Genomic DNA, 16397 nt, shown 5'->3' on the forward strand with positions numbered 1-16397 from the left:
GGCTCCCACCCATTTCTGGGTGGAGTTTGGCAGATGACTTTACACCTTCTTGTTTGTCCCATGGTCTCAGCTGCCTCCCCTTTTCTCTTTTACCTGAATTACAATGATGGAGTCCTTCAGGTAAGAACACACTACATCCATCAATAACTGCAACACAGATAATGCTAACATTTTACTATGAGAGGAAATAACAGTTCCTGACACTGTATGATGAAGTTTGCAAAGGCATTTATTGCCCCTACATTTGATCTGGGGATTATCACACTGTTTGACTTCTAATGCCTGCCTTCCCAGATTGCTTTCCCTCTCCCTCGCATTTAGAGTCCTCCTTTTTCTCTCTCTTTCTTCCTGAAGCTTTCTCACTTTCCCTTCCCCAGGGGAGTGAAGACACTACTGCTTGTTCTGCTGACCTCCTACTAGGAAAGCAGGGCAAGAAGACATATTTTATCAGATACATGTAAAATAGGGAGGGATCGATGTGTTTAGGAAACCAGTTTTTTTTGTTTGGTAAATGTGCTGTGTCAACAACTCAATATTCACTTAAGTGTTTCATCTAACATATTTTTCAATCTACATATGGATATGCATGCATATATCTATGGGTATATCTATGGGTTATCTATTATGTATATTCACACAAATGTGTTTGCATGCATGTTTTCTGTGTAATATATGAATACTATAAGCCTACCTACAGATGCACATAAACTAAGGCCAATTTTAAATGTCTTGATGTCACCCCTTGAACCTTCACTCTAGACAGAATACAGTCTTGGAAAAAGGCCTATGAGCAATGATATAAATTAAAGGGGAGGAGGGAGAGTGAAATTAGAAAGATAGCTAAGGAAAAATCCAATTAGTGGTGAGAAGACTAACAAAATTGGAGATCAGAAATTATTTCTCCCTGTGCTTCGATTCCGAGGTCACATTCAAAACTCTCCGGAACGCTGATATTCCTTTCACTCCACCCCAACACAAAATCCCCTTGCATTTGCTTAATCGAGGCTACATCATTAGGAGCTGCACTGTTAAGTCTGGCAGTGCAGATAAGAATCTTCCACTGAACACAGATTACCACAAGCATGACCGGCAAATCTCCCTGCATGTTTTGCAAGCTCCTTCTTTATTTCACTGGGAAGATTTTATATTAAGCACGTTTAAATCTGTGTCACTATGGTTATGCCATGAAGCAATATCATGCATGATTAGATACAACACAGACAAAACAATTAAATATTTTTTAAAAGATTCTCTTTCTCATTCAACCTCATCCAGCTTTTAGAAATAAAACATAGGCAGTTAATAGCTTAGTTTAAGAAAATCTCAGTCTTTTCAGATCTGCAGGCTGAAGCTAGCTAACTGGATTTGTCCTGCTTTACTGACTCTCTCCTCCTTTCTCTCCTCCCATTCTGATCCTTTACTAAAACTCATCCAGAAAACAGAGATAAAAAAAAGAAAATGTGAGTATTTAATGAAAGAAGTGGGCTCCTATTCTGAAAATGTGAGGCACTTGACAAGTAGGTGGCAAGCAAACACACCATTCTGCCATTCCAGCATCATCCCTTACCCACAGTGTCCATATTCCCTGTCACACTGGATTCAAAGAAAACAGTAGAAATGGTGAGTTCTGTTGTTGGTAATAACCTGCTCTTAAATTCCACATTACTGACCCAGATTGAATACTGTGAAGCAGTTCAAATTATCTCCTTCCCAAAGACTCCCCAAAATATCAAAACTAAGGCTTAATCCAACAGGCAAATCACTCTGCTCCTTTATGAAACCAGCTTGTCATTTGCATTTATTCATTTTTATGAAAAGTATACAAAATGTTCATGCTCTAAATGTATTAAAACTTATTAATAAAGTACCTAGAAAAATGGGCTGTTAAGTTTTGGCAGATAACTTTCTTCTACAGTGCAGCCAAATTACTAGTGCTTATGGAAGAAATCTGCATGATACCATGAAAGAAAAAAAAACGAGCATCAAACTAAGTATTTTTAAGTTATTAAATGAAAAAACCCAGCAAATTCTCTTCTGTTGGATATGTAATTACTGGCTTCTATACCATATCGTTTGGTCTGTGCTTTGCATGCTTTTCTATTATTATAGCAAGAAAAACAGCATAAGGGAAGCAGGAGTATAAAATCAATGGTACCCATCTCTGTCTTGAAAAGTGAAATTTGGAAGAGACTAAAAACAAAATGAGACAACCCTGGCAATGTTATCTTATTAGCAGGCAAATGATGTGCTTGATAAATTTAATTGGCTGATAGAACTCTTAGTTCTATTACTGAGTGGTTACCAAATTGAAAACATTATGGGTAATCCTAGGGGAATAAGCAAATAATAGAAAAATATGAATATCAAAGAAAAAGCAGCTTTTATTTTATTCCAATTTACAACTGTAACAGCCTTGTAAACATCAAGCCAGGCTTGGTGTCAGGAATCCTAAACCACTTTTTAAAATGCTTGTACTTTAAAGAGCAGATTCCATTACTGAATACTACAATTCCCTATTTTTTCAAATAAATGATAGTATTTAATTGTATACAGATACACTCAGGTTTTTTTTCCAGATTGCTCAAACACAACAAACAATACTATTTTATGGCCATTTAAATTATTTATGTTTCCTAATGACAAAAACTCGCCAGTTTTGATTTTGGTACCAAGGTGCTTGAGAAGTACACAGTAGTGTCATTACCATAATAACTTCTGAAATTAAAACGTGTCTAAAACTCTATGGAAAGCTAACATCCAGTTCATTAACCATTCCTGTTAGTTTGTTTTCAATAATGCAAGAATGATTAGAAGTTTAATTTGCTAATCACCTGTGTTTTGACTGGCAGTGGATATATAATTCTCTGCAGAAGTCTAAACTAGCCCTTGCAGAAAATAAAATATGCTAATGCTTTATCAAGTCTAATAATATGAATAAAAAAATCAATCATGCCTAGGTTAATCATTGATGGATGCACAATTAATTTCTCCTTAACTCTGTTTAATTTCAGAGGCAATGATGATTATGAGTAAAAGAAATGGCTATCTGTCTTTGAGAAGTTTTAGTGCTTCACTTACCAATCATGTGGTTTGCAACATGAACTTGGATATCCCATTCATTGTAGAAAACCATCTGACATTTGATGCACTGGTAGGTCTTCTTCTAAAGAAACAAGGGTAGATAAAATTTACTGAAACATACAATTGGAACCATTTCATTATAACTCAAAATACTGAGTTCAAAGTGGTCATTTAAAGCTCTCCAGCAGTGTTTTCATTAAGGCTTAATTATTAATATTAAAAAATAACACTCTGCAGTTCTGTACTACCTTTTATCTAAGTTTCCTGAAACTCTATAGAGATTGTTTTTTTTCAACTTCCTAACTCTATGGACAGACCAGTATTGCTAAAACACCAGCTTTATATTCATGGAAGGCAAAATGCAATGAGGATATGTGGGATATCATCCAAACAACACCGAAATCAATGTGAATCCTTCATTTTATACCAATGCATTAGGCCCACTACAGAACTGGGGAGAAGCCAGGAACAAACACAGAAGTCAAGAAATCTGCTTCTCCTTCATTCTCAACTGGGCTGCTCAATCTCCTCCTTACCATACATTTTAAATGGCCCATCATGTTGCCATCTTTCAAGGATGAAAAAATCCCTGCTATTCTGGACAACCGGTTACTGCATCCGGGCGGTTGCTTCAATATCTATTGGCAAGCCTGTAACTAAAACTGGGAAGGTTGGCTGGAAACTAGCCAGAGAGCAATCCTTTTGGCCATATTAGATTGGGCCTGACTTACTTAAAAATCATGGTGTATGCAGATCAAATTTCATTATAAACCAGGAAATGCATTACTCTGCTCTCTTTGGTGCACAGGAGAAGTTTTTCATTTCTGTCTTGGTGTCTTTCAAAAAAGATTTGCTATTTCACTTTTCTACAAGGTATATCACTTGTCCAAGACATTTCAACATCCTAAGAATGTGACTGTATTTTCTTTTATTATTTTTCTTGACCTGAATTGGCCAGAAATTTGACATTGGAAAGCATTGCTTTAAAAGTGAAAAAGAGGAGTATATTCAAAAATAAGACTTTGGTTTTCCATCGTAAGGCTTAAAATCTGCAGTTATCCAGGCATCTAATGAGACAAGTCAGATTCATAAAATTATTCAACTGCATAATTGTAGTATCAAGGACTCAAGTCCTAAGGTAACAGTCCTGGAGAGCTCAACTGTTGTTTTGAAGATGCAATGAAGGCAAGGTAAGCCCTGAACTGCCACATCAAGGCAGTAACTCAAGAGACACCTATCTTTATGTACAGCCACAGGCACCTTGCCTACATCAGCAAAAAGAAAAAAAAAAAAGAAAAAGAAAAACATATATTTTTTAAAGAACGTAAAGTCATAAAAAGCTGGTACAGATGCAGTAAATTGCAGATTTCATACATATTATTTGGGGAAGAAGTAGGGTTCACCGGATAATGTGCATCAAAAACACAGGCTGTCTTCTATATATTTAACTTCTGAAGAATGTTATGTAGCTGGTATTAATGATTATATTTTTAAAAAAAGGTGGTTTTTTTTTTCCCTGACTCTAAACATTATTAAAGACTTGATGGATTTGTTATCAGCATCTAAATTTAGATGCCCTATCCCAGACAGATAAGGTGCCCATCCATTAAGTACCTTTCTACTTCAAGCCTGTAGGCAGGAATATAAAGACTTTTTAAACATATGTCATTTTGTCTTACCAAGTTAACTGAAAAATTAGTGACTAATCAAAGTCAACTCTGAAATTGAGTGTTCCTGTGGGCTCCTCTTTCCAAATCTCCCATTGCTTCTCATACACAGAGACTATTTTTATTTTCTTGATGACAGTAACGAAATGTGTTGCATTGCTTCTCGGTGGAAACAATGACAAACATTTTTGCCTTTTTTTCATTTAAATCGACTTTAGATTTCTGACATGTAACCAAGTTAAATCCTTATGTAGACAAACAAAATCAATGGACACCCAGAAAACAAATCTGCTTTGACTTAGTTTTACAGTTATGATTTCTGAAGCCTGCTGTTTTAAAAGATGCAACACTTTTTCTCTTTTTTGTTGTTGTGACAATACTGGTAACATTGGTAGAAATTCAGATTCAGTCTAAGGATTTCCTATTATATGTTGGTAAATTTAACCTTACTGCACTACATCTAGATCTATCAAAGACCTCTAAATAATGACAGTCACGATCAACGATTTATTATGCTAAGCTCTTTACAAGATGCTTTTTGATGCTGACATATAGAACAACAATATTGCATAAATAACAATCACTCTCCCTTTTTTTAAAACATTGTTTCCCTTTAGAACTAGTTAGAAAATATTTCTTACTCCCTGATGACTGGCACTATATATTGTTTATTAGCATACCCCTACCATTACTCCTGATATGTGACTTTGTTCAAAAACAAAGAAACATAAACTTAATGGCTGGTCTTTTCTCTTGTTAGCACAGCAACGCAGAGTGCATGTCAAGAATTGTCAGCAAAATTATGACTGATGTACATAATGACAACACATACAAAGGTTAGGGTTTTTTTGAAGTCTAATGCCAAAAAATAAAGTCATTTGACAACAACAAAAAAATAGTAATTTACTAGCACTTACTAGCCTCTTGAAAATTATCTGACATATTTGCAGAATCGCACACAGAGGTTTTCTTTTTATCCTGAAGGGAAGAATGTTTTTGTGACTGCTGCTTGATCAAACACTAGTTCTTTCTTGTTTTCAAACATATTCTAAAATGTTGACATCAACTTTTATTAGCTCAACACACACTCATCTCAAAGTCTCTAAACTTGTGCATGGTTAAGTTTTTATTTTAAAAGCAAACTCAGTAAATTCCATTTACTCTTAGATTTTCAAATGATCAAACCCAGTCATTTTCACACCACGTTGAACAAAACCCACATACTTATTTCCATATGTTTCGCATTCTAAGGAAGTCCTTTTTAACTGCAAGTCTCACAAGCTTTGTCAGAACCACAGGACCTGTAACTGCTCACAGGAGCTCCTGGGTCCTGATGTGCTTCGTGGCTGGTCCCAATTCCCTACCAGGGTGAGATCCGGGAGGAGAGCCAGCCCCTCCTCACTCTGTGTTCCTACAAAGGGGAAGCTTGCAGGAATAAGACAGAAATGAGCTCTGGGGTATTGCAGCTCCATGCCCTCGCCTGGACAGTCAGGGAAGAAGCCTTGCAGCACTTGTGTAGCGCAGCACAGAAGAAAAATTGTGTTGTGACTCAAGGAGGCATCTGAATCTCTCTCTCGAGTCTCCAGCCCTTTGCAATACAAGATGGCTCCACAGAGAAAAAAGCGTGGGGCTGTGACAGCCATCCTTGCCTTGCTGCAGATGTTTGCAGGGAGGAACCCTGGCTGAGCTCCCTGCCCCTCTGCCCAAGTCACCTGTGTGTACAGAGGCCTCAGCAGGACAGAGTGGGCACCTAGGCCTTGCTGCTCCAGCTCACAGCCCAGAGCATATCAGCTCCACACATTTGCCACCACTGCATTTGCCAGAGTACACCTGTCAGCCTCTTACAAGAGAAAGAAACACGACAACACTCTCCTCCTCCCCTGCAAGCACGAAAACAAACCCATGTCCATTTCTTGTTACAGAGTAATTTCTTATCAGCAAAGGTGGGCCACAGAAGAAAGACCCTTACCAGTGCATTTCGATATGGACTTAGACAGGCCCAGTACAGTATCTGGAGAAGCTGTACTGCACTCTAAACTGTGCCTTGTTGCAAAACTTCCAAAGATTTGTTCCAGAGGAGAGCAACACATACATTATGAGATAGGATTAAGAAAGTGGTTTAACTTTTTCCTTTTATTTCTTATATTATTGTGGCCTCATCTTTTCATAAAAACTCTTCAATAAACAAGCCCACAATCCTTCACTAAACCCCCTCCTGTCAAGAACCTAAGTGCCAATTTGTCTCCTACATGCCACGTGTAAATCTGAAGCCCAAGTCGTTTCTGGGGCCATTCAAAAGTGTTGTAGAAGAGTAACTGCTTGGACTAGATGTCTCACAAGAGCACTGGGCAATCTGGTTGCCTCTTGCATTCCTCTTCACTTGCATTCCTATTTTCAGAACCAATTTAGAGCCTTCTGGCATGCAAAGCTTCTCAGTGACTACATTTAATGAGCTTTGGATTGGGCCTTCAATCCATGCAGAGCGTATGCATGTGTCTCTCTAACCTTTTGAATAATTAATGTCACCTAGACCTTTAATTATTGTCCTGATCCTCACTTGTCACTTCGCAGATTTCAGAATTTCCTTTCTATAAAGGTGCCCAAAGTGTCCATATCATGTCAAATGAGGCTTTGCTGCTTTTATAAATGGCCCAAGAATATGGTCTTTCAATTGGTACTTCAATTCTGTGTCCAGAATTTTATTTGCTTTTATAAACAAAGTAAAACAACTAATAACCACTCTACCTGAGGATTTACAGTTCTATTCAGAAGTGCTTCAGAAGTATGTAGAAGATTCTTCTGTACAGCCTTCTGTGCCCTGTGATTATCTGAGGTATCCATACACTCTTCTTTTTCTATTCCCTAGCCTCATTATATTACTTGAAAATGAACTGCATATGCTACTTATCTGCCCATGCTCCACCTCCTTGTCAAAGTCATTCAGAATTTTATCACCTGCCTATTTTGTTCTGACATTTCCTCAGTTTTGTACTATCAGGGAATTTCATCACCTTACTACTTATTCTTTCTTCCAGACTACTGATATGCTGCATAAATTCAACAAAATTGGTGCAAATAATGATTCTTAAGGCTTTCCATTATTCACACCCCTCCAACCAAACCTGCTTCAATTCACAAGACTCTTATGCTTTCCATACCCAAGTTAGTGTTTCTTTTCTTTCTTAATCAAACAAAGTATCTCTCCCTATGCCATACTTATTCACGCAACAGATAATTCTTTTGTGCTATACCGTTTCAAAAGCTTTGCTAAAATCCTGGTAAATCATGTTTATAGGCTTCTCTGTCAGCACTTGTGGCTACTCTCTCAAAATACTCTTTATTGAAAATTTTAAGCATCATCATCCTCCTTTTGTGAATCTTTGCCCTCTATCCTTCATTAAATCCAAACTTTCTAGGTGTTGTTCTATCATGTCTTTGATTAGCCTTTCTCTCATGTTCCTCACTGTTTTAAATCAAGCTCACAAACCAGTAATTTCATGCATAATCCTTACGTCCCCTGTTAAATGTCTGTTTAGTAGCCTTTTCCGAGGCTGTTGATACCTCTTCTTAAAAGACTGTAAATTTACCTGCTTAGTGTTTCCTTTTATCTTCAGCTCCTTTCTCTGAGAATTTTGGGATGGATATCTTTCTGTGTTTGTAAGTCACTTTTTGTATACTATATTCCATTATATTACACCTGATCCATACTTCATTCTTCTCCGTGGGGAGGATATGCCACAAGATCCACAATGAAGCATTTTTTTCAACAGTATTGGTTGGTTTCCTTGATTATATATACCATTTCTGGATCTCCTGTATCCCCCTTTTAACTGAGTACTTGTTCCCTATATGAAATAACCAAAAATACGTCTTATAGCTTCTAATGCACTGTGTCTACAGTCTCTCAGGCTCAAAGGCATCCCTAGTTTATTCTACAGTGCTTTCACATCTCTCTTGCATGCACTACCAAAAATGGCTTTGACATGTACCTGTTAACCTACCAATAACCTCCTGTTTACACCTAGGTATGTTATTTACCCTTGCCACAGCAGTAAAGGGGACTTTCAAGTTTTTTTCCCCTCAGTTTCAGCACAGACTGAGGGTATGGATCAATGACACAGCTGAGACAACCTGCTGCTGCCAAGAGAGTGCTGTGATGCCACCCCCGCCCCCTCCAATTCCCCTCTCCCAGACCAATCATTCATTCACAGTTTCCCTCACATTAAATCCAGGGTGGAGCTAATTCAACCTGTTAAACCAACAGAAAGGTAACCTGACAAGAGAAAGTGAATAGCTTCCAACAAATCATATGCAAAACCAAGTTAAAACTTGCACACTAACTAGAGCAACTTGCCAGTGCTAACTCCTAATGCTGCCAGCTGATTTTTTACATCATTATTTCATTAAGCATTAGCGGTGTGCTTGGCCCTGCATGAGGCACAAGAGCAACCACAGTCCCAGCTTATTTGTCCATTTAGCCATTTTTCATCATACCTCAGATTATTTTTGACAGGACCTTAATTGAGGATTTCTTTTCTATCTTCCTGGATGCTTATTTTGTCAACCTTAAGCTCTTAAAAAAACTAAGCATATGTTAGCCAGTTTCATTGCAGTTAGCTATTTATCTTTCTTATGGGGCACTGACATCTTGCATATTTTTCGTACTGACTAATTGCTAACTCTTCTCATTGCTCACACAACACCCTTTAATTAGTATTTCCTGATTGCTTTTAAAAACATGTTCATAATGATTTTATGAGAACTTTTCTGTTCTGCTTTTGTTTAGCAGGGTCTTAAGTATAATGGGGTCTGAGTGTACGTGCCTAGAGAATGATTACGATCAACCCCATAAGGTAAGCAAAACAAAAAATGGAGAAAAACCATTATTTTTTCTGATTCCTTTCATTATGGTTGCTTATTGCTTTAATACACAAAATGTAGAGTCAGAAACACAAATGTTCATTCCAGCAGTCCTTCCTTCTCTAGTCTGCCTGAAGTCGTGGTCTGCTGTTCTGTCTTTCACCTTTCTGTTCTGGATTCTGTATTTAATCAAGTCTGTCTTCAATGTCTCTTAGTTACAAACCTTTCCTTCCCCTGGCTGATGAAGTGCCTTAGCTCACAATGTCTCGCATCGCCACACAGAAAGAACCAAATCTTGCAACATTTAAAAATTGCATCTCTTCCCTTCGAACTCTCTAAACCTTTAACGCTCTCTAGGTCTTTGAAACTCCGTACTGAAGTGAGGTACCCATCAGAAAAGTGACTCTAAAACCTGGCAGCACATGGATGTATATTTATTTTCTCTCAATTACTTTGTATCAGGTTTACATAGTTTATGAGTACAAACAGCTTTAAGTACTGCGAATTTGATTTGGGATCTGAAAAACAAATATGCTTCTTTCTTTCTATCCTAGGGCCTGATCCTGGGTGAGGCTAAGCCTCTGAGCACTGCAAGTATATGTGCTGAGCAGCACTCAGGAATCCGGGGCTGACTGTTTCAACAACAGAACTTTCTGTCAGCATTGCCACCTCTGTCTGTCTCTTTACATTGCACTTAAAGAAGGCTGCCAATCTGAGACCCTCTGAAGGCAGAGAGCTACTAACCCATCAAGAGGCATCCTAACATTCAGCATCTCAGTATCAGAGCAGCCGTGTGGCTGTGGACATTAAGGAGAAGCTATGACCAAGACTGCACTGATAATTTTGCAGATGACGTGACATCGAAGCACAGGCAGTAGAGCGTGACTTGGCAGGTCTAAGATGCAAAAAGCTGATATTCTGAGTAAGCTGATAAGACTTTTTTCTTTTTAAAGTTCCTTTTTTTCCTTTGTTTTAAAAAAGGCATATTGAGACAGACTGTCATTCAATAAAGCCACAACTTTCTTCAGCAACAATCAGCAACAGATGCAGCCCAATAAAATTAATAGTTTGCAAGTATGCACAAGAGAATACTCTTTTGTCTCTTTTCTCCATCACAAATTTTGTAAAAGCTCTCTGGATTTTAACAGAAAGGCAAAATCAGGGGCTTTTTATGTACCTTGTTTTGTTTGACTTAAATGCTAAAACCACTTTTCTCCCACACTATGGAGAATTAATGCTGATTAATTTCACCTTCCAAAATGTGACTCAGGACCCTCCCCCTGCCCTTAATTGTCCATTTCCAACTCAACCTTTATTCCTGCAGAATTCTGGGCTATTACTTAACAAGATAATTTAATCCTACAGAATAGAACTTGTGCTCAAAAATATGCAACATTAATATTAATGTACAAACAGAAATATATTACTCATACATAATATATAAGAAATTAATTTTCATTGAAGTATCAGGAGAAGGATTAAACCCCTTAGATCCTTCTCATGCAATTAGCTCTGCACTTGGGGAAGTCAATGGGACTTCACAAATGAAGGCTTCACATGATAACACTGGCAAGACTGGGGCTTTACAAAGGCTTGCCTACACTACGGAATATGCCACGAACAGAGTTCTACAATCGTATTGCTGTAATTATAGTGCTACCCTGTATGGATACTCTTAGGCCACATCAATGTTAACAAATATACTGGTAGCATCTGAGCTGGCACACAGCTGCTGACATTGCAACGATGCTTGACTGCGTGCCCAGTTGAAAAACCTCCACTGGGGCAGCGCAGCTGCCCAAGGAAGTGGTGTACCAGCAAAACAAGCACTCCGCTGAGCCAGACTTCAACGCTATCCACAATGATTTGTGTCTAGCTGTTTTTTTCCTATGAAGACATACCTGCTTTCCTCTAAGGGAATTAAGGGAACTTCCCAGAATTCCCTCTGTCCTATTTCATAATCTTTACTTTCACATTACTTCTTAAAATTCCAGCAGTTCCTCTTAGGTACACCCTGTAATAAGGTCTGTTTTTTGTTTTGGTTTTTTTTTGCATAGGGCTTCAGTCTACCATTTCCCTATCAGAAAAAAAAGAGATTGCAGAGTTTGTTTCAGAAGCAGAATGTATACTTCTAGGTTTGCAGGACTTCAACCACTCAACCACCATCACACAACTACCAGCTGTGAAGCAGGTAGCATAAGAAAACTGAGAAGCTCTGGTTAAGACATGATAGTTCAGGAAAATCAGGCGATGCAGACATTCCCTGACTAGGCCTACGAAAGAAGCACCAAGCAGCAGAACAGAATCAATTGCAAGTTGGCCCCCGTCAGTGATGGTTGCAAGGTCTTTGTATGCAGACAGCCATGTTCCTAGAGTTTGGCACTGAACCTATTCCAGCCATCAGAGCAGAAACCAGAGAGGACTGTTGTAGCAGTGGGAAAACAAGTACAAAAGGAAATTTGGAAGCTTCGAGTCTCAGATCATTCTTTGTTGATGAACCACCCCACTTCCTACTGGAAAATGTAGAGAGGAAAAGGTGGCCTTCCAGGTATGAAAAACCATTAGGTGTGCCTTTTTGCACAGAATGTTGAATCTGGATAATAGGTAAAGAACAGCAAAGTCCATCCCACACCTGATGCCAAAACCATGGAAGTATGATCGAAGGGGACAAATACCTCCTTCTCTCCTACCTCTCACCTTGTTTTTGAGTACACAAGCAGCAACAGACTTTTAAGTGGCCATATTTTTTAAGTGGCTGTATTTTTAAGTCGCTTTTCAGAGGCATTTCACAGGCATTATGAATGATCAATGAATGCATGTGAGGCTTTCATCTTGACAAATTCAGGCCTCTAATAAAAACTGCAGGCAGGGGCTTTTTTCCCAGATTTGTGCATTATTACTGGTAGGACTGTACTGAGATGCTCAGTATCAGGAACGGCCCCACTCTTTTATTCCCTGACTTACAAAGCCATATACTAGCAACAAAGGTTTATCCACCAAGGAAGAACAGGATAACATCAGCATATATCTGGTAGATAGGCCCAAAGGATGGTGGAAACCACAGAACGGCTGAGGTTAATCTCTGGGGTCCTCTGGTCCAGCCCTGCTGCTCAAGCAGGGCCACCTGAAGCTGGACTGTGTCCAGAGGGCTAGTGAGTATCTCAAAAGGATACACAACCTCGCTGGGTAACCTGTGCCAGTGCTCAGTCACCCTCGCAGCAGAAGTGTCTCCTGATGTTCAGGGAGAACCTCCTGTGTGTCAGTTTGTGCCCACCGCCCCTTGTCCTGAAATGTCCCATGGTGAGGACAGATGTTAGCAGGAGACACCTTTCTGCTGTCATATTCAGCAGAATACACTGTGTAAAATACTACAGGTCATATTTTATACAATAATTTGTAATACAATGCAGGAAATGGAATAAATGAAAGATGGGTTTGGAAGAAGAAAAAAATGCCTAAAGATTTTGAACAATCAGGCATAAGATCAATTACCAGCCATCACAGAGCTATGGGACCTCAACTAAGAGGACTCTTCAACAAGATGCTACATATCAGGTGGTTCATTTGTGTTCATTTTGTACAACTTCATGAAACAAGCAGTACTGGGGCTAGATATCCACTTTAAATTAATGGTTAGCTCATTTTATTTCCCTGATGACAGAGTAACAAATTCGGGTGTTACGTTTGTTGTATGAGACAAATAATACACACATTACACATAACAACTTTATTGAGCAGTGGTAAAAAACACTTCTCAAAACATTTACAGTCACTTAAGAAATTGGTCTATGAGCACCAGAAAGAACAGATCATGGTTTCTTATAGCTTCATTTCTTGTGACTGATTGACTTTTGCATAAAAACCAGGTAGGAACTTCAGTTAAAGCCATCTTCCTGGTTTGGATCTCTAAAAGGCTTCTTTCCTGTCTGGATTCTACCACCTGCTGGGTCACCGCTCTTCCCAAGTGTTGTAAAAGCTTTATAGGCTTTGAGATTCCTATTCATCTATGAAGTTTTTCTTGAAACTGGCCAAGAGTAGTCCAAAAGTAAGAGGGGGGAGAGAACTCTCTAGAGAACTCTCTCTAGAGGTATGCAAACCAGCAGACAAAAAGAGACATGCCATGATTTCTCATGTCTTGTTCCTAAAGATAAATCAGGCTAGAAAAACAGGAGAAATTTCTTGTTGTTTCTACACAATTCTTAAGTCAGAATACAAATACTCATCACTATTCTGATTTTCCACTGGGGCTGTGCAGAAGGGAAATTGTGGCATGTTACCCTGTTACTTGGCCAGCAGATACATGTACAGGGAAAGCCCCATGAGGACAGTGGGCTGCACAGCTGACCTGTTGGAGTATACACCTCAGGATGATTTGTCTCATAAAGCTCTGTTGAATCTACATTTGTCCTCTCTAGAGATGCTTAAGGTCTTCATCCACATTCCTGTGTCCGCCTCCACTTCTGCGTTTCTTCAAGCAGGCATTTCCCCCCCTGCATTGTTTCATGGAAGTCTTGGTTTGATGCTCTTGAAAACTTTGGAGAACATGTTATCCTTTCTTCCTCTCATGCAAAGTTTTCCACAGGTATGAAGAAGGTGCCTCCCCAAATTCCCCATCTGAAGACCCTGACAAATAACAAGACAGACAAACAGCATTAGGTTTTAATGATCAGTGGAGAGGAAACTAAGAAAACTCACTGCTACTATCCCTCCTGTTTTTGTCCAGCAGCTCCCAGCCAACACATGGCCTTCCTTTCACAGACTGAATTCATGGTGTGTGTGAGAAGGTGGGAAGTTTGCTGCTTAACTTTGCTAGGATTTACAGCAATAGGATAATAACACCATCCTTGTTAAATTCTGAGAGGACTCTGTCTGATAGCTCACTACTGAAAATACAAAGACAAAGAGAAGAGAAATGCTTAAGCCTGTATCTTGTCAGCCACTTCACAGCAGCGGTACTACCAGAAATTAGAGCACAGAGTAATGTGAAGGTGGCCTACTGTGGCAAGAAAAACAGGGTAGTGCTTCCTAAAAATATATATGGTCATATTTTAAATAACACTTTCCTGAAAGCAATGTCAAAATGATGCAAGAAGACAAAAATGGTATTTTTAGTGAGCTCATTCTGAAACTCCAGAAGCAGAAAATATGTTTGCCCCAGATTAGTTCCACAAACTATTTCAAAGCCAAATCTTTGTTCCTGCAACAAACCTTCTTTACCTTTTTCTGTCCCCAGATCCAAAATCCAGCATGAAAATCACTTGTTCTGGGCCCGGATTCACTGACAGGAAACCCAAGGCGCTACTTCTTATGTTTACATTACAAGTTTATGTGCTTGTTCATAAAAATCCTGTAGTCAGAATGATCAGCTTGGATTGCTGATGAGGAGGATTATTTTAATTTCTTTATGTATTTCAATTAAATGCATGAGTATTGATTTCAGTGCGTTTTTTCAGTTAAAAGCACAGTGATTTATACTGCTGAAATGCTATTGCCTGCCCTGCCAAAAGCATGCATCTGGGAACATTTCTGGGTTGCTCACAGTCTTTTCTCTCTTCTTTCTGTCTCTGACTGCCAGTGCATGCTGTTGAAACAAACCAGCTACTTCAAAAGGCAGTTCCTGTTTTCTGTCTTTGTGAGTCTGGCAGTGTTTTGAGAAGGGGGGAGGAATAGTAAGAGAATAAAGGTAGATTCAGGGCCTGTGAATAAAGAGAAAAAAATGTAATGATAAAACACTACACTTACCTGAGCTCCATTCTTTCTCCCAGGGTGGTACCATTTCTGGATTCATCTGAGGTTGGATAAGTTGAGTTTCAAGGAGTCACCAGCTCTCTGCAGCATCTGAATTTTGTGACCCCGTCTCCACAAGCTCATTGTCAGCCTGCACTTTCATGGCTCCTTCCAGAATGGTTCTGTGATGTGCCCAGTGTCCCCTGCTGTGACATGCCCATCCTGGCATACAGCTCTGCACAACCGCAACAGGACAGAAGAACAGCCCCAGGTTCACACTTACACCGTTCTTCAGCTGGTGTGACAGTTGCTAGTTCTCTCCTTTGTCCAGCACTTTTGATCTCTCTGCTATAGTGAGTTTCTGCAAGTCTTTTGCAACATCTAAATAAGCATCTTTATTCCTGCAGTAATTTGGCAGTGTACTTGCCCTGCTCCTTCTCTTCTCAGGACCAGAAAACCCTGAGTGTTCTTATATTATTAATGAAGGACTGTCTGCATTGCCACAGGTAATACAGTATTCACAGGAGCTTCACATTCATGGAACAAAGTGATACATAACTTAAACTACTTACAGAAGCGATTACACTTGCTAAGCATCTACTCTGGAAGTTACCAACAGGACCCCAAACTGAGGACAGTTGCACATATAGATATACCACCATAAGATAGGTTTTACCAGTAAACTGTTGGTGTAAGCTGGAGTCCATTCCCTCCTCCCCTGCCAGCTAAGCAATCAACAATATAACTATTATTGTACAGTTATGCTGGTATGATTCTGCATGTACAGAAGTCATGAAGCTTAAGAAGTGAGGGCACGCCTTTTGCTGAGTCAGGATTTCTCTCATTAGGTGCAAGACAGCATATTAAGGAGGAAAAAGAGAGGCAAGGCCACACAGTTTTTCTTGAACGCTGCTTTTCGTCTTCCAGGTGCTTTACAAAAAATGTATCACAATTAAGCATGGCAACACACTTTTCAGGAACTATCAATCTTATTTTCTGAATAAGGAAAATGAAGCAGAGATGTTCAGGTAGATTTGCCTGCATCAACAAAGCAGCTAAGTG

At 39.1% G+C, this 16397-nt stretch overlaps 1 protein-coding gene across 1 annotated transcript in view; it reads right to left on the reverse strand.

Moving 5' to 3' along the window:
- ZNF521 (zinc finger protein 521) overlaps positions 1-16397 on the reverse strand; it is a 208558-nt gene that overhangs the window by 115933 nt on the left and 76228 nt on the right. The window contains exon 4 of the mRNA XM_010574411.1: positions 3079-3163. Within this exon, the coding sequence (XP_010572713.1) occupies positions 3079-3163 (85 nt within the window). The remainder of the gene's footprint in view (positions 1-3078; positions 3164-16397) is intronic.

Source organism: Haliaeetus leucocephalus, unplaced genomic scaffold (genome assembly GCF_000737465.1).
Source record: "Haliaeetus leucocephalus isolate CR32 unplaced genomic scaffold, Haliaeetus_leucocephalus-4.0 Scaffold428, whole genome shotgun sequence".
In the NCBI taxonomy this organism is placed as follows: domain Eukaryota; kingdom Metazoa; phylum Chordata; class Aves; order Accipitriformes; family Accipitridae; genus Haliaeetus; species Haliaeetus leucocephalus.